The 18334-nt window shown below is 43.5% G+C and overlaps 1 protein-coding gene across 1 annotated transcript in view; it reads left to right on the top strand.

Annotated features, from left to right (window-relative positions):
• The first annotated feature begins 3260 nt into the window (after positions 1 to 3260).
• Positions 3261 to 18334, top strand: part of LOC117053760 (sodium- and chloride-dependent betaine transporter-like) — a 42871-nt gene continuing 27797 nt past the window's right edge. Inside the window, 6 exon segments of the mRNA XM_033161873.1 lie at positions 3261 to 3418; positions 10798 to 11009; positions 12127 to 12261; positions 13326 to 13466; positions 16927 to 17014; positions 17562 to 17694. Of these exon segments, the coding sequence (XP_033017764.1) occupies positions 10802 to 11009; positions 12127 to 12261; positions 13326 to 13466; positions 16927 to 17014; positions 17562 to 17694 (705 nt within the window). The 5' untranslated portion in view covers positions 3261 to 3418; positions 10798 to 10801.

Consider the following 18334-nt stretch of genomic DNA (forward strand, 5'->3'; position numbering starts at 1 on the left):
TTAAAGAGTCTTGTTTAAACAATTAGCTTCTTTAAAATGTTGGCATTTTACTCTAGACCCCTGCCATAAGCAATGATGCCTATTCAACATTGCTTTTATTTTTAAGCAAACCATCTGGTTGCCTAATCATATTACATACATACAATATGTAAATGTTATTGTATGGGGTAATATGGCTTGGTGGAATTTTTATATAGATATAAAAAGAGTATCAGGTACCTAGTGTGGCTTTAAAGGGGTTTAGGATATGGCACATGGGTCTAATGTTCATTGAGAAAGTACCCCTAGTTTCAAAAGTGGCTTGCAATGTGGTATTCAAGGTCTGCTGCCTTAGAACCTCAAGCCCAGAGCCTGTTTGCCATGTAGTTCTCAGCATCCTGGCCACTGGGAATAAGGGCTGTAGCATTCATCATTCAGCTGCTGTGTTCCCTCACCCCACTTTTCTGGTCATGCAAACTGACCCAGTCTCCTCCTTATTTATGTCTTTTAATAACATCTATGGGTATTTCAAGGCAGTGGTTCAGGGAAGGTGCTCTAATGTTAGAAGGGTCAAGTGGGTGCAACTGGGCGTGGTGCAAAACGTACAATAGCAAATAATGTGAATATTGTATGAAGGGTTTATCAGTTCGGAAAGGCGTGGGAGCGCCCTTATTGCCAGATGTTTTAAAAAGAGCATAGCTTCTGTTTGCTTAACTTAACTGTGCCATTCTGGAATGTTGCTGATTAGCAACATGCACTGGGAACTAGAGAGTATTGCGCTTTTTAGAGAACCCGGCCCTGATTTGGATGTGGTATAGTGGCTAGGCTGTGGGATCTGGAACAGGGAAAATCTGGGTTCAACTCTCTGATCAACCATCAGTTCTCTGGGTTACCTTAGGCAACCCATGACCCTTGGCCAAGATACTATAACAGGATTGTTTGGGAGGATGAACCCAGGAACAATGCCCCAATTTCCTTGGAGGAAGCAAGGCATACAATTAAGAAACTTGCAGCACAGAGGTCCACTACAATTGTCCGTCCCCTTGCCAGCCCTTACATTAAATGCTAGTTTTATGGCCCTGGCTGCATGCCCTAGTCTCTGCAGCCAGTTGTCCAACATTAGTTTCCCAGCTTTTAGCAATCTCCATTCTGGCTGCATAAAGCCAATCAGATATTTATGTGACATTCCTCCGTTCTCCCCTTCCCATACATTTAGCAAGCTCTTGCTTTGTAAATTTCATTCCTTGAAAATTAACTCCCAGTGCTTACATACTTCCTTGCAATGCCAGCACGTGTGAAGATACAAGCCTCTTTGATTGCATCCCCTACCGCTGTATCCATTTACAAATTTTCATAAATAAGTATCCAGTATGAAGTTTCCCAAATTGTTGCCAGGATGGACTTGATGGGCTGCTTCTTCCGCAATCTAACCAAAGCTAATAACTTTTAAATCCTGTTTATTCAACAAACAAACAAACAAACATTTATTTTATTTATTTCCCCAACTCAACTTAGGTCGAGGTGTGATTTCCTTGTCAGCCTCTGCCTCCCAGTTTAAGCTGCCTTCCAGGGTTGTTGTGAGGGTAAAACACTGCCATGCTGAGCATTTTTGAGGCAGGAGAGTGAGTGGAGAACAGAAATGAAATGGATAAATCCAATGCTATAGTTGCAGAACATGGGCCAACTTTTCGGCTCACTTTCGTTGTCCGTTCAAACAGCAATAATGTGGTAGCATTCAGGAAGAATTGCACAGCAAATCAAAGCAGCATGAACCCACTGCTGATGCACTATCATGGTGACAAGAACACCCCCCCCCCACACACAAGGTCATGCCCACACCATACATTTAGAAATGTAAAGTACTACACTTGGGCAAAAAAAAAAATGAAAGGCACAAATACAGGATGGGTGACACCTGGCTTGAGAGCAGTACATGTGAAAAGGATCTAGGAGTCTTGGTAGACCACAAACTTGACATGAGTCAACAGTGTGATGCAGCAGCTAAAAAAGCCAATGCAATTCTGGGCTGCATCAATAGGAGTATAGCGTCTAGATCAAGGGAAGTAATAGTGCCACTATATTCTGCTCTGGTCAGACCTCACCTGGAATACTGTGTCCAGTTCTGGGCACCACAGTTCAAGAAGGATACTGACAAGCTGGAATGTGTCTGGAAGAGGGCAACCAAAATGGTCAAAGGCCTGGAAACAATGCCTTATGAGGAATAGCTTAGGGAGCTGGGTATGTTTAGCCCGGAGAAGAGAAGGTTAAGGGGTGATATGATAGCCATGTTCAAATATATAAAAGGATGTCATATAGAGGAGGGTGAAAGGTTGTTTTCTGCTGCTCCAGAGAAGCGGACACGGAGCAATGGATTCAAACTACAAGAAAGAAGATTCCACCTAAACATTAGGAAGAACTTCCTGACAGTGAGAGCTGTTCAGCAGTGGAATTTGCTACCAAGGAGTGTGGTGGAGTCTCCTTCTTTGGAGGTCTTTAAGCAGAGGCTTGACAGCCATCTGTCAGGAATGCTTTGATGGTGTTTCCTGCTTGGCAGGGGGTTGGACTGGATGGCCCCTGTGGTCTCTTCCAACTCTATGATTCTATGATTCTGTTTTTGCAAAACACTTAGAGGTGTGTGTGTGTGTGTGTGTTTTTTTACAATCAAGTGGTACAGAAATCTTGCTTAAAGAAATACATTCACAGCACCTGGCTTCCTCCAGAGAATCCCAGGGACTGTAGATTACACATCACAGAGCTACAATTTCCAGCACCCTTTTAAATAAACTATGGTTCCCAGGATTCTTATTTTTTTTTGGGGGGGGGAAAGAGCTATGTGCTTTATACATGCTAGAAATGTATGGTTCCAGTTGTTATACCTCCCTCCTTCCCTCCCTCTTTGACAGCCAATTGCGATGCCTTTTTACTTGGGCACAAGTCCCACGGAGTTAACTTCCTAGCAAGCCCATTTATGACGGCACGGGTCGCATGTGTGAAAAACGCCCCCTCAGTGTTGTGAAATGATCACAGTCTCCACATTTTTGGCCTGCCTGCTGGCCTCCCTCCCACCCTCTACTCTCACTGCTTCATAAAGAGAAGTATTATAAGGCAATCCGAGAGAGAGAGAGCAAGCCCTTTCTCCCCCCTCTTCAGAAATGCATATACACACCCTAACCCTCCACCCACAAGAGAACTCTGGTGATAATTCGCTTGGAATATCTCATGTAAGGGGAGGGAAAGAAGGAGGAGAGAAAGAAAGAAAGAGGAGAGAGAGAGAGAGAGAGAAAGAGAAAGGTTTGTTTGCTCAGCCAACTCTCTCTCCCTCTCTCTTTAGTGGCTCCGGATTTGCTTTTTCCTTAATATATTGTTGATGTTGTGGCATTCCCCAGCTGGTTTGCAGTGACCTAACTGGAACAAGACGGAAGCGTTTGTGGGACCTCGGGTGAGTGGCTTTCCCTTTTGCCTGTCACTGATTTTGGTGCCCTGCTTCAGTCGGAGAAGCCTTGAGAGGCAGCGCAATGCAACATGGGAAGTTGTACTGGAGGCAGCAATGCTTCGGCCCAGGGAGAGTAGACTAACAGCACAATCCTAAGCCCCTCTGTGTTCAGTGGGTCTTTGGCCCCATCTGCAATGTACATTCAAAACAGCACCATGCCACTTTAAACAGTCACGACTCCCTTGCAAAGAATCCTGGAAGGTCTAGTTTGTAAAGGGTGGTGAGAGTTGTTAAAGGTAAAGGGACCCCTGACCATTAGGTCCAGTTGTGTCCGACTCTGGGATTGTGGCGCTCATCTCGCTTTATTGGCCGAGGGAGCTGGCGTACAGCTTCCGGGTCATGTGGCCAGCACGACTAAGCTGCTTCTGTGCATGGAAACGCCGTTTACCTTCCCGCCTGGAGCGGTACCTATTTATCTACTTGCACTTTGATGTGCTTTCAAACTGCTAGGTGGGCAGGAGCTGGGACCGAGCAATGGGAGCTCACCCTGTCGTGGGGATTTGAACTGCAGACCTTCCGATCGGCAAGCCCTAGGCTCTGTGGTTTAACCCACAGTGCCACCCACGTCCTGGTGAGAGTTGTTAGGAGACCCCTATTCCCCAACATACATAGTTGCAATTTACAGAGTTATTTAACAGTAAATTCCCAGGGAATTCTGGGAAATGTAGCTCCACGTGTGCCTAGGATTGCTAGCTGATAAAATGAATTGGCCTTAATGGAACTCCTAAGCAGGATTTCTTTTTTTAATGCTCCTTTCCACTGGGGATTCCCTAAGGAAAATGGTGTTGGGAGTAGGGATGGATGAGAAATCTGATTCAGTTCCCATTTGAAGATGAACCCACCAAAATTTCACTTTCTGAAACAATATGCAAATTTACACTTCTCTGAATTTTCAGTGCAGTTCTGCAGCCAAGTAATGTGTTCAAAAAAATGCACATACTAGGGTAAAAATTCGCATGTCAGTGGAAAACGCCTGCAAAAATGTGTTATATTAAGGAAAATTGTGTATATTGGGAGAAATTATCATTTAAAATGCTGGTGAATATTCACAAGGATCATTTAAAAAATAATCACAAACTTATGTGGAAATGTGGAGAACTGAATTTAAGGTTGGAAAAATGAAAAACGGGGAGAAACTGAAATGGACAGGCTCCCTCATCCCTAGCGATGGAAATGGAGAGGAACGGGGCAATGAAGAGGTTGTATGTGGGTGTGGAAGGACAGGCCATGACAGGGTCAAGCAATATGAATCACAGGCTGGAAATGAATTGTGAAACACTGGAAACTGAAGGCCCAGTGGTGTGTGTGTACATGTGTGGAAAACAGCAGACCAGACTCCAAGAATTTGTTTTCATTACAATGAGGTTGAGAAATCACATTGTTTCCCTGAAAACAAGCACCTTGGGGAAAACATGGTTTGGTGCTTGGTGTGTGTGTTTGAGCCAGGCTAATACCTCTGTGAAACAAATTTAGGCTCCTTGATATATCCATTTTATTGTGCATCCATGATGATTTGGTCTCGTGATGTTATTGGAGCGGTCATACGCAAGACCATTGGCACTTGCGAACGTTTTGGTGCAGGGATACTGCTTCATTCACACCTCTTGCCCCCATGATAGAGGGGACCCAGGACTGTGTGACATCAGTGCAATGTTTGTGCATGCCTTGCCATGTGCAAGCATGACATCAGCACACACGTTTGTGCCCATGTTTTTTCCCTCAAATGAGCACACATCAGCCCAGTGCTGGCCTGCCCATGAGGCAAGGTGAGGCGACTGCCTTGGGCGGCAGTATCCATGGGGCAGCAGATCCTGATGTAGATCTTTATTTCCCACCACCTCCTGTTCCTGATGTAGCTTTTCATGCACCCATTTTTCCCCTGGTGGAGAGGAGGATGCCATTCTGTGGTTTGCCTCAGGCACCCAAATGTCTTGAGCAAGCCGTGCATCATCCCATGTGGGGTTTATTGCTGCATATATCAATCTGTCTGTATGTGAGCCTGCAGCAGATAATTTAAAAGAGTTCCTAAAGGAAGTCCCTTATCTATTGACCTTAATGTTGCTGCTGTAAGCACAGTTGTGGCACTCCTTCAACTAGCAGTTGCTGATACAAGGTGTCAAACCTTGGACTTTACCTCTGGGGCTGTTCCTCAACCAGGCTTGGCAGGCCTATTCTGAACACTGGCAAAGAGAGTTGCTTCCACAGAGATGTAGGCAGAGATTAACTTGGCCAAAAGTCACTTGGGATGAACTGCAAATGTCTCGATTCCTTAGCAAATTGACTCTCTCACCTGCATAGGTGTGCAGCAGGACAGCCCACCACAGGGAATCACGAGCAGTATGGAGTACACTGTTGATGATCCCTCATCTCAGCCAATGCCATCATCTGAGACAGGGCTGTGCCAAACCAAACATTCAGGAATACCAAACAGCCACCCCTTTTAATGGAGCAATTGGTGGCGGTGCTGGTGGTGGGGAACCCTGGTGTTATAGTCATATCTCTGTTTAGAAGTAATCCTCACTGAGTTAGATGGGACCTACTCCCATGTAAGTGTGTATAGGACCACAGCAACCAAAAATGTATTTGCTCTGGGCTTTGATGAGTTAGGATAAGAATGGTTGCTAATTTGTTAGTAGAATCATAGAACCGTAGTGTTGGAAGGGGACCCCGGGTGTGATCTAGTCCATGTTCATTCTTTCTAGACTAGCTTTTATATTATCCATACATAGTATCCTTGGGGGGAAAAGGTGTTTTGCAAAATTTCTGCAAATGGGAATGCAGAGTCCTCCCCTTAGGATTCTAGTCTAAAGGCAGCAATATACACTGCATACAAACTCTTATAATGTAAACCTGATACCCTTGTCTTATATGGACAAACTTTGTGATTGGACTGCTGTCTCTCTTAAAAAAAAATTTATACAGCCGAGGGGGACCCAATGGCTGGTGGAGGTGAGAAATGCAACACATTAAAAAAAAGGATGAATGAGGGTGCAGATTTGAATAAATTTTGCATATGCTTTTTGCAGTAAATAAAATGAAGGGGGGAATGGAAAACAAGCAAGGTCCCAACCAAAGAACAATGGTAACTTAAACAGATGGAATACGCGCAGCTTGCAGATTTAACATGTAGAATAAGAGAACATGAAGAATGTACGTTTAAAGAAGTCTGGAAAATGTTTGCTGAATATATGGGTGAAAATTGTGTTAATTTAAAAACACTGGTAGCATTGAGATAAATTCAACAGTGTAAATAAGTTTGGATGGATGTAACAATAGATTACTGAATGCTTTGGTTCATGTAAAATATGCAGGGATGTATGATGTGCAAAATGAACCATGGAAAGAGAAGAAGGGAAGTCATTGATTTAAGGTTGTTTAAATGAATGTTTTGAAATGTAAATTAGAATACACACACACACACATATGATCTGCACATGGATCCCTACATTTCCATCTAGGCATGCAAGAGGCTAGATCCCATTCCTGCACCAGCAAAAGGTGCACGAAAGCACAGAACAGAGGTGGGGAAAGGTGTAGCCTGGGGAGTGGGTATGGGCTGGAGAGAGTCCTGAGGGCCAGTTAGAGAAGCCTTAAGGGCCACATTTGACATCCAGTTGGCTTGAGGTTCCCCATGTTGTAGATTGTGCAGGGATTTCCATCAGTTTGTCCATTCTGATTCTGATTCTTGTCTACAAAGCTCAGCAAGCCCAGGTCCATCCCTGTAGAGGGACCAGTAAGGAATGGCACTGATGAATCCTACAAACAGAGAGACACAATTCAGGCTTTAATCATACTGGACATATGACTTGGGAGTGCTTTGCAAGCGTCATGCCACATTATACGATGCGCTTAAAATAGTCTTCTTAGCAATTTCATAGTGGTCTGTGAATTTTGCAATGATAAATTGATCTACAGAACTCCCCTTTCTCCTCTTGCCTTTTAAAAAAATAAGATATAGGAAGCTGACTTATAACACATTCTGGCCAATAGGCTCATCTAGCCCAGGGCTGTTTACCCTGACTGGCAGCTGTTCTCTAGGATTTCTCTGGCAGAAGCAATTAAACCTTGGATTTTGTAATGATGATGATGATAATTATAATAATAATAATAATAATAATAATAATAATAATAATAATAATAATTTATTTATACCCCACCCATCTGGCTGAGTTTCCCCAGCCACTCTGGGCGGCTCCCAATCGAGTGTTAAAAGCAATACAGCATTAAATATTAAAAACTTCCCTAAACAGGGCTGCCTTCAGATGTCTTTTAAAAACAGGATAGCTGTTTATTTCCTTGACATCTGATGGGAGGGCGTTCCGCAGGGTGGGTGCCACTACCGAGAAGGCCCTCTGTCTGGTTCCCTGTAACCTCACTGGGAATCGCCAGAAGGCCCTCGGCACTGGATCTCAGTGTGCAGGCTGAATGATGGGGTGGAGATGGAGACACTCCTTCAGGTATACAAGACAGAGGCCATTTAGGGCTTTAAAGGTCAGCACCAACAGTATGTACCAGTACTTTTGGGGAAAGTTGCAGGAACTTTGAATTCTGATTTCTGCAGTGGTATGGATTTTCTGAAAAATTCTGAATGGGGAAATTTTTCCAGTAGATTTTGCTGATGTAAACTACCCTGTGCAAATCTGCATAAGGTAGTTCGCACCAAAAATGTTCCTGATGCCCTAGAGAGCGATCCAATTTAGCATGTTTGGCTTAATATTATATTTGTACTTGGCATCTATTCATTTCTACTAACAAACTTATGAAATGGACAAAAAAGAATTCTGCAGAAAAGATTCTGCTCCACATCACTGTAAGCCCGTCGAGGTTTGTGCTTCATCAGAACAAGTGTCTGATCAAGTGTTCTCATAATGCAAGTAAATAGTTATAAAAACAGGTTGGCTATGGAGATATGCTTTGTTTTCATCCCTAATAAGCAAATAAATTGAAGTTAGATCTTCTGCTGTCTGCCCATAATGACATTGCTAATAAGCGTTGTCCGAAGTACCGCTATGCTTGATGATTTGCATTTGGCAGACGCAAATTGGAACGCGGTGAAGACTGTGACAGTTCAGAACAGGTTCCATTACAAAGGCATTGGCTTTCGTTCACTTGACAAGCCATGGAGCTCTGACGAGATGGAGGAGGCATCTGCGCTGAACACGCATTTTCCTTAGCTGATCAGCCAGATGGCATGTTTGCAACAGATATGGATACAGCAGATGACTCTCTTAGCAATCGGAGGATTTTGGAGAAGCAGGATGGTGTGTGTGTGTGTGTGTGTGTTTGTGTGTGTGTGTGTGTGTTTGCAAACAGTGAAGCTGATCTTCAGCACAGCAGGTGGAAGGCCATCAATGAAAAAAGAAAAGGTGAAAATAGAGTTCATTTGGGTCAGGGTCATTATACAGGAAGCATATCAGGTTTGCTGACACATATGAGGCCCAGACATGGGAAGGCAATATGGGATAGGACAAGGAGGAGAGGAGGTTGCAGGGCCTGGGAGGGAGGAGAGGAAACAGGAGTGAGGGGAAAAGGGGAGAAACACAAATAGCTGTGTGTGCTGCCACCATCCAGCTTCCTGTGGTGGCTCCTCACTACAACTGCTGCCGCAGGGATTTCTGAGGGAGCATCTTGCCCTGAGGAGAGAAGCAGAAGCAACTTCGGGAATCAGGCTCCCTGCTGCCTTATATAATATTTTAATAGGGCTTAAAAAGAAAAGATGCTTATTGTAAGGAACTTACATAAAGCGTCTCATGAGTTCTGCCTGAAAAGAGGTATATAAATATCTTGAATGAATGAAAAATGGTGCCTTGGTAGGAAGGATTATTGTGTGCCTTGTGGTGGTTGTGGTGGTGGGGTCGTCAAGAGAAACAGAATTTTTAAAATCTTGTCTCGCTGCAATTTATCTCATGGTTAGGTATTTGGGATTTTTAAAAAAATATAAGTTCAGAATTTGAATCACTGAAATTCAAAAATTCTGAGTTCAAATTGCACATATAAACCACACTATTTGACTTTAGTCTTTGGTTTGAATTAAATATGGGTGTGTTGTAACTGTGTAGGCAGTAGGAAGTACACTGTTTTTTTAAAAAAAATATTTGCAGTGATGACTTTTCTTCAGGTTCATATACAAAAATGGCTTCACAGATATAAATTAACTTGCTTTTCACTATTATTGCTTTTACTGATAGGTGAAAGTTCTCAAGGTTACTACCAGGGCAAGCCTATATTTGCCTAAGCTGTTGCGAATTAGACTGAAGTGATGCAAAGCTTCTGAGGAATGGTTCAGCTAGATAAGGATTATAGAATCCGTTACTTCTGGTTAAACAGTTACATTCAAAGTTTTAAATTTTAGTTACATTTTATTTTATTTTATTTTACTTTTCTTCTTTCTTTCTTTCTTTCTTTCTTTCTTTCTTTCTTTCTTTCTTTCTTTCTTTCTTTCTTTCTTTCTTTCTTTCTTTCTTTCTTTCTCATACTCTGGCCATTGCTGATTCACATAGATGTGAAGAAGTGGTTTTAGACCAGTGATGGCTGTGGATTGAATCCAATGTAAACCATAAGTGGAGTAGACGCATTGGAATAATGGACATGACTTAGGTTTATTCATTTCAGTGGGTGTACTATGAATAGAGTAGATACGACCCTGTATCATTTTCCCCACAAAGGTCAGCCTCAAGTAGCAATTTCAGTAGTCTATATTTCTCATTTTTCCAACCTTAAATTCAGTTCTCTACATTGCTGCAATAAAATAAAATAAAATAAAATGTGTGTACTGCCCTATACCCACAGGCCTCAGGTTGTTGTTGTTTTTTAAAAAGATCCTCATGAAAAATCACCAGCATTTTACTGCAAATTTCACTGAATAAATACATTTTTGCATGTGGTTTTGACTAATGTACACATTCTTTGCTGATAATTTCCCCTAAAATAATGCACTTTTGGATGTTATTTTCAAGAATATATTTATTTTTATGCACACCATCTCTAATATATGCATTAAAAAAAAAACAACCAAACCCATTTTTTGGAGAATTGCATCTCAAAATTTGGAGAAGTGTGAATGTTGAAGGATAGCTGTGTTTTAGTTCTCATGTTATTTTGGAAAGTGCAGATTCAATAGATTCACCCTTAGATGCAAAGTGGATCCAATTTCACCCCCCTAGCCCCGCCTTATTTTCACTGGTTCACTCATTGGTTCATGCTCACCTCAAACATAAAAAAATGTCTGGCCAAAACAAAGCAAAACAAAACATCTTGATAGGAATCCTATGAGATTCCCCACATCATGTGATCTGCCTTCCCCTCTGCCATCCCTTGCCCTTCAGAGCCATGGAAAGCAAAGGACCTTGGGATGCAGAATCCAGTGGGATCATGGTTGTGCCAGAAGTAGAAGAACAGCCAGGAGAGAGGACGGATGAGCTCGAGGACAGAGGACAGTGGACCAACAAAGTGGAGTTTCTACTGTCTGTGGCTGGAGAGATCATTGGTCTGGGCAATGTATGGAGATTCCCTTATCTCTGCTACAAGAACGGAGGTGGTAAGTGCACAGCATCCATAATTTTTCTAGTGCCCTTTATTTCATTGTAGCCATTGGTCATCAGGAAACAATAAAAAATAATCATAGCAGCGCATTTTAAGCTTGCAATACAGCAAGCCACATGCAATATGCAGACTAAACATAAAACTCGCTATAAAATTTACGATGTGCAATGAAGAAACTAATTAAAAATATATCAGATTAAAAAAAATATCATTAGATAAGATGGTCCCCTCAGCACCTGCTAATCATATTTTGTGCAGCAGATTTATTGCAAAGAGGACTATTTTATGAGCTGGATATTTGTCCCAAAGTAGATAACAGATTTCCACAGCCTTGCACAAGTTAGGCGTTCTGTTTCGAAACTGTGCAATCATTTCTTTGTGTCAAAGAACTGTGAGCTCAATTCACCCCTTCCCCAGTGGTGGCACCAGAATTTTTTTTGGGGGGAGGGGGACACACATAAGGGGCATAGTATATCTCTAGGTGGATGAGTTGTGTCCCTCATGATCACTGAAAAAAAAAATAGTAGCATATGCTATTGACAGGAGTCCAGCAAAGGGGAGGAGCCAGTGGGAGAGGTGAGCACCATGCTTGGGTGTGTGCTTGCCTCCCTTGCCCCCTGTTGAGAGAGGGGGAAAGTAGTTGGGGGTGTTTTAGAATAGAGAAGGGGGTGTTTTAAAACAGAGTAGTTGGGGTGTTTTAGTCAGAGGTAGATTCCACTTCCTCACTGCTTCTCTGCTCTCGTTTTTCACTGCCCTCCATTTTGTAAAAACAAAAAATGGTGATGGAACTCTAATACAGTCCTACCTTGGAAGTTGAACGGAATCCATTCCGGAAGTCGGTTCAACTTCCAAAATGCTTGGACATTTGGGTTCCAAAACATGTTCACAAACCGGAACACTCACTTCCGGGTTTGCAGCGTCCGGGAGCCAAAACGTTTGAGAACTAAGCTGTTCGAAAACCAAGGTACGACTGTTGATTTGCATTTGTGGAGGCAGCTATTTTTGCATGATCATTAGTCCAGCCCTGTGAAAATATCACTTCCCCCTCTTTTTAACAAAGGTGTTAACAATGACTTTGCTTCAGCTTCTCTCCCTGCTCTCTTTCCCCACAGGTGCCTTCTTCATCCCATATCTCATATTCCTCTTTACTTGTGGGATCCCAGTATTCTTGCTGGAGACAGCCCTTGGGCAGTATACCGGCCAGGGTGGGATCACTGCCTGGAGACGGATCTGCCCTATCTTTGAAGGCAAGTTGGTAGTACACAGGAAGTCCTGGTAGCTTTCCGTCAAACACGCACTGTACTTTTTGATCTAATTCCCTCTGAGCTCCCCTGCTACAGGGCATGGCTCAGAGCCAGCTGCTGTTGTACCTGTTCAGAGCTGCAGTCTAAGTCAAAAGGGCGAGTCATTCTGAAGTGCAGATATTGGAAGCAGAGCTGGTACTCAATACAGAGTCAAAAGGTGGTGGCAAAGTAGCAGCCAGAAGCAGAACAAGTTTAAAACTGTGGAGCCCCTGCCAAGGCAGATGTGAAGCAGAGGTGAAAGGGCAGATATTCAGAGGAGGAGGAAGCGGCGGCAGCAGCAAGGAACCGCAAGTGTGCAAGTCTTTCTGCGTTTAAGATAAAAACGTGAGCTCCCTGTTTGCAGCAGCAGTGAGGAGTTGAAGGGCAAGGTGATTTCCTGCATGGTGTTGTTTATGCTAGGAGTGGCAGGTTACACTGCAGAGATACAAACTGATCCTGTACAACAGGGATGGGGAACCTCATGCAAAGGGCCAAATGTGGCCCTCCAAGTCTCTCTGCCTGGCCCTAGGAACTCTCCACAGGCCACACCCCTCGTGGCCATTGCTTCACCCCCAAGTGTTTTTGCCTGCCTAGAACGTGTGCTTGAATTCTGGTAATGTTTCTTGCTTGCCTGGATGAAGGATAGAGGTGTGTGTGTGTGTGTGTGTGTGTGTACTAACTTACTGTACAAATATGAAATTTGCATCCATTGCCCTGCAATAGTCCTGCCCTCCACAGGCATGTGGATCTCACCTGCCTTCAGACCAGAGTTGGGGAACTAGTGACCTTCTGGATATTGCTGGACTCCAGCTCCCATCAGACCCTGTGAGCACGGCCTGGGATGATGGCAGTGACATCTGGAGATCCACAGCTTCCCCACCTCTGCTTCTGGCCAGTCTCTGAACTATGTTTGGTCCTATCAGTAACTGAAAACCTAGGTCTTTTTCAATCACAGCTTGACAGGAAATTTTGGCCCCTTTTTCTGTTTTTAACCATCACCTTTATCTCTCTCTCTCTCTGCCACTCAGGAATTGGCTATGCTTCCCAAGTCATCGAATCATTCCTGAATGTCTACTACATCATCATATTGGCTTGGGCCCTGTTCTACCTATTTAACTCCTTCACTGCTGTTCTACCCTGGGCCAGCTGCAGTAATACCTGGAACACAGGTATGACTCTGGCAAGATGTCACCTCCTGCATGGCTTTCTGAAGAATGGAACTGTAGTTCTTCTTACTTTGCTATATAGGTTCAGGCACAAGATACATTGGCACACGAAATTAAAAATGCAAATCCTTTTCTCACCCCCTGGCTGGTGAAAATATAATAAGCAATTGACAATTGAAATTAGCAAAAAATACTTGGCTTTTGAATATTGTCACTCCTGATGTGACATTTGTGTCCATTTATTCTTTTGCATAGAGTGGCTGGTTAGTCCTATGTAGGACATTATTGGGCAGATGAGAACATATAGTGGGTTTATCCAATGCTACTCAGAATAGACTTATGGAAATTAGTGTACATGGCTAACTCAGGCCCATTAATTTCAATGGGTCTCTTCTGAGTTAGGACTTAGATAGGCCGTTGAATGAACCCCAGATGTTGTGGTTAAAACTATTGGAAGAATTCAAAGGCTATCCCAAATCTGTTGGCTGAGTTTTCTCCATCATTCTCTGCCTAAGGTTAGGGATGGCTCTGGACCATAGGCAACCCAGCACTTGTGATACGTCTTTCTCTTGTCTTTGATACTGCCTATTTTCAAGATACTAGTGATGTGGGATGTACCTTTATTTGTTTATTTATTTATTTTTTAAAATAACTCACGATGTCTCGGAAAGAAAAACCCTTGTGTGAAGAGGTTCCCTACAAGGTTGTGGCTGTTTTCATCTCATGAGTGCAACTCCCAGAGTAGTTTTTCTTTCCTCCTTAGATATGTTGTAGTCAATTCTGTTCTGAGTAAAAATAAAATAAAATTTTTTAAAAGTCCAGTTCTTTCCCCTTATAGCCTCTGTGTGCCCGGCTGGTTCCTGGCTTTGTGGACAGACTTTCTGTGAGCTGATTGTGACCTTCTGAACTCATGACTGAAAGGATAAGAATGTTGTACCACTGCCCTCCTCACATGGCAATAAACACTGCAACACCCCCCCCCCCCGTCTGCCTCTCTCTTTCAAGTCGCTGAAGAGACCAGAGTCTCATGCAGTGGGGCTGTGAACCACACCTTTGTACAGCCCGCCTTTGCTTTATTCCCTTTTATTCCGAATCCACAGGGCCCTGGAGAAGCAAGGCCAGGCCGCGGAGGTTCCACCTGACCCCTGAATGCCTCTTGCCTTCTGTTTCAGCCTCTTGCCTCTTTCTCTGCAGGCTGGAACAAGTGTATCCACCTTGTAAATCGCCATTTTCCTTTTCCTCATACCAGGCATTTAATTTTTGATGACATCTTAAAGCTCTGATCCCTGTTCCCAGTCTGTAGGTGGCCTTCCCTTCATAATTTCCAAGTAGGGCACCCATGCCACAAGTTAACAGCACACCCAGCGCACATCTGAATAGCATGGCACCCCCCCCAAATAATAATGGGAACTGTGGTTTGTTAACGGGTGCTGGGGAATGGCATCTTTGTGAAGGGGAAACTACAGTTCCCAGGATTCTTTGAGGGAGGGTAGTCATGTGCTTTAAACTTGCTTTAAAATGTATGATGTGGAACTGCCCACTGTTTGCTAATTTTAGACTCTTTATGGTCCTCCGGGGGGGGGGGGCAGGTGAGGGTCATCTCTTTATAAATGGCCATGGGTAAAGTCACTTACTTTAAAATGGAGTAAACCAGCCCTGCTGCATTTGGGGTCCTTCATGCTCATGGCGCTGTGGTCTTGGGCTTGCCAATCAGAAGTCGGCAGTTCGAATCCCTGCAATTGGGTGAGCTTCCATTGCTCTGTCTCAGCTCCTGCCAACCTAGCAGTTCAAAAGCATGCCAGTGCAAGTAGATAAACAGTACCACTGTGGAGGGAAGGTAAACACCATTTCCGTGCGCGTCTGGTTTCTGTCACAGTGTCCTGTTGCACCAGAAACAGTTTAGTCATGCTGACCACATGACTCGGAAAGCAGTCTGTGGACAAATGCCGGCTCCCTCGGCCTGAAAGCGAGATGAGCACCGCAACCCCATAGTCACCTTTGACGGGACTTAATCATCCAGGGAAATTTACCTTTACCTTTTACTGTTGGAGGTAGTATGCCTCTGAATATCTGAATGGTTGCTGGGATTGGAGGAGGGAGAGTGTGATGTGAAACTCAGGAACCTTTTTGCAGACTTTCTGTGGGCATCTGGTTTGCCACTGATGGGTGGCAAGAGGGTGATGGACTAGGCTGGACTTTGTCTTGGCTCCGCAGGGCTATTATTTTATATTTATATGCCACCCATTTGACTGGATTGACCCAGCCACTTTGGGCAGCTTCCAACAAAATATTAAAAACATGACAAAACATCAAACATTGAAAACTTTCCTGTACACAGAAGTTCTTATCCCATCCTGGAGGCATCACCAAAAAAAGAGGACCCATATTTGATTTTTAGATTTATAGATCTGAAGATTTATATACACAGAGGCAATTTTAAAATTATCACTATCACTTAAATAGGAATACAACACACCCAATGCTTTTTTTGGGGTGTTTGTTTTTGTTTTTTTAAAAAGGAGAGGTGCCGGTATTCCTATCTTGATGTGTGTGCCAGCGCACAATTGCTGCCAAGGGCAACAAAGAAAGAGGCGATGGTCCTCTGTGCTGATTTGTACCACCACAAAAAAAACACCACTGCATAAATTCCCCATAATATTTGGAAAGAAAGTGACCAAGGTGTCTTGGGCAGCTGCTCAGACTGCTGTCCAGGCACTAAGTAGTGTTGATGGGCAATGTCAAAGTCCTGACTGCTCTCTCTCTTCTTGTGGGTTCTTCTGCATCTTTAGCATGGACAACTCTTCAGATAGAGAGAGGGCTCCTTCAAACAGAGATCTGCCCTTTCTAAAGTAAGACACAGAGCCACCCTATGAGTGTGTGTGTTTGTGTGTGTGTGTAGGGGAGTTATTGACACATGCCCCACAGTCTTGCCTTGATGGCACCAGTGCAAGAAAGGTTCAGTCCTGCTTCCCAAATGATCCAGAAGCGAGGATGTTTTCTTGTGGATGTCTTTCCTTCCCAAAATATTATTATTATTTAACATTTGCTAATTGCTGCTCCTTCTCTTTCATTTCCTCTTGGGGCTTTCATTACTCATTTAAAATACCTTGTTAGATTCTATCGCCACCACGGCTAGATGCCCTGCCACTTACTTCCCTCTCTAGGAATTTCACCAATAAACTGCTGTCTTTCTTTGCCCCTCCCCACCTTGTGTAAGTGAGGGTGGACTTGGATGAATGCAAAGCGATGGCAGAAGACGAGTGGGGGGGGGAGGAGGGGAAATGTGAATTTGTATCTGTGTTGCTCAGGAATAACCTGCATACCACAAACATCTGGATTCTATAAATAAGGAGCTGTCACTTCCTTCTGAAACTCTGGGCAGGGAGGGTACTGGTCAAAGTCAGGCCAGAATGTAGTTGTAGCCCTGCAGTCTCTCACCCAATCACTTTTCTGCTTTCCACAGCTCTTTGTGTGGACTTTCTGAACAGCTCGAGTTCAGAGGACAAGATCATGCCAGCTAACGCCACCTCTCCAGCCATTGAGTTCTGGGAGTATGTATTCAGATTTTTCTGATCCCCCCTGCCCCACCTTATAATTTACAGGCAGGAGACTTTTGAATGTGGCCTCTGTAATGTTCCAGCAAAAGGAAGTTACAAGGAGCAAGCACACAAGACCCCAGGCATAGGGGAACTTCATGAGTTTATTGACAGGGGCACTGAAAAAAAAAAGTCAGGGATTGGACAAGGATGTGAACATTTGTATGCCTCAAGTTCTGTGCAAGATAAAAAGGCTAAATGTCCACTGTCCAAAGGAGGGGAAACCATGCAAAGTGATGAGCGGGGAGGGTAAGTCTGTGGAAAGAGGGCGATGGCTATTGCTCAAGATCGTAAGATAAATTGAAACCAAGTACAAAGATCAAATGGAGGAAGATGAAGGAAAGTCATTTAGGCATCGGCACTGTAAGTAATGGGTTCTAAAGGAAACCAACTATACAGGGATCTAAGTGAAAATAATCAGGAATGGGCTGGAGTTGGCTAATAGTGAAACGTCAGGCTTGGGACATCACCCTGTATCTCGTCTTTTAATCCGCATTGGCAGGAGGAGAGTCTTGGGAATAACGGATGGGATACATAATCTGGGCACCGTGAGGTGGGAACTGGCTCTCTGCCTCTTGCTTGCCTGGATCATCTGCTACTTCTGCATCTGGAAAGGAGTCAAGTCCACTGGCAAGGTAGGAGCAACCGTGTGCTTGTCACTTCCTAAAATGTATTGATCCGACCTGTCAGTTCCCTGTGTCAGAGGAGGAGCAGAAAGGAAGAGGGAGGAGACCCGAGGGTCAATTCCTTCCTTCCTTCCTTCCTTCCTTCCTTCCTTCCTTCCTTCCTTCCTTCCTTCCTTCCTTTCCTTCCTTCCTAATTTTTTATTAGTTTTCAATTACAATAATCCAATATTAGCCCCATTATAACAATGCCAAATTATAATACAATTACTAATACCGAAGATTTAGATGCCAAATTATGTAATTTAGGTGGCCCCCCATGTGCTAGAATTGATGGTTTGATGATTTACTTTACTTCAGCATTCCAAAATCTTATTTATTTCAATTACGCTCCAGTCAAAATAGCAATCCCTTATACAACAACTGCAATATTAACAACTTCCATTCGTATAGACACATTAAATGATTTCTAAATCAACAGGTGAAGCATTCAAACTATATCCTTGTTCTTCCTGTGTGTGGCAATTATTCTGTCCGTGATGTTTCTTTCTGCCCTTGTAAAATATTATGTCTATCTTTTCCCCGGTTGTTGTTGTTCTCCTTCATGCCTTGGGTGGAGCAAATATCCCATTGTTGTTTCAGAAGTTCTCCA

This window comes from Lacerta agilis, chromosome 10 (assembly GCF_009819535.1).
Source record: "Lacerta agilis isolate rLacAgi1 chromosome 10, rLacAgi1.pri, whole genome shotgun sequence".
Taxonomy (NCBI): domain Eukaryota; kingdom Metazoa; phylum Chordata; class Lepidosauria; order Squamata; family Lacertidae; genus Lacerta; species Lacerta agilis.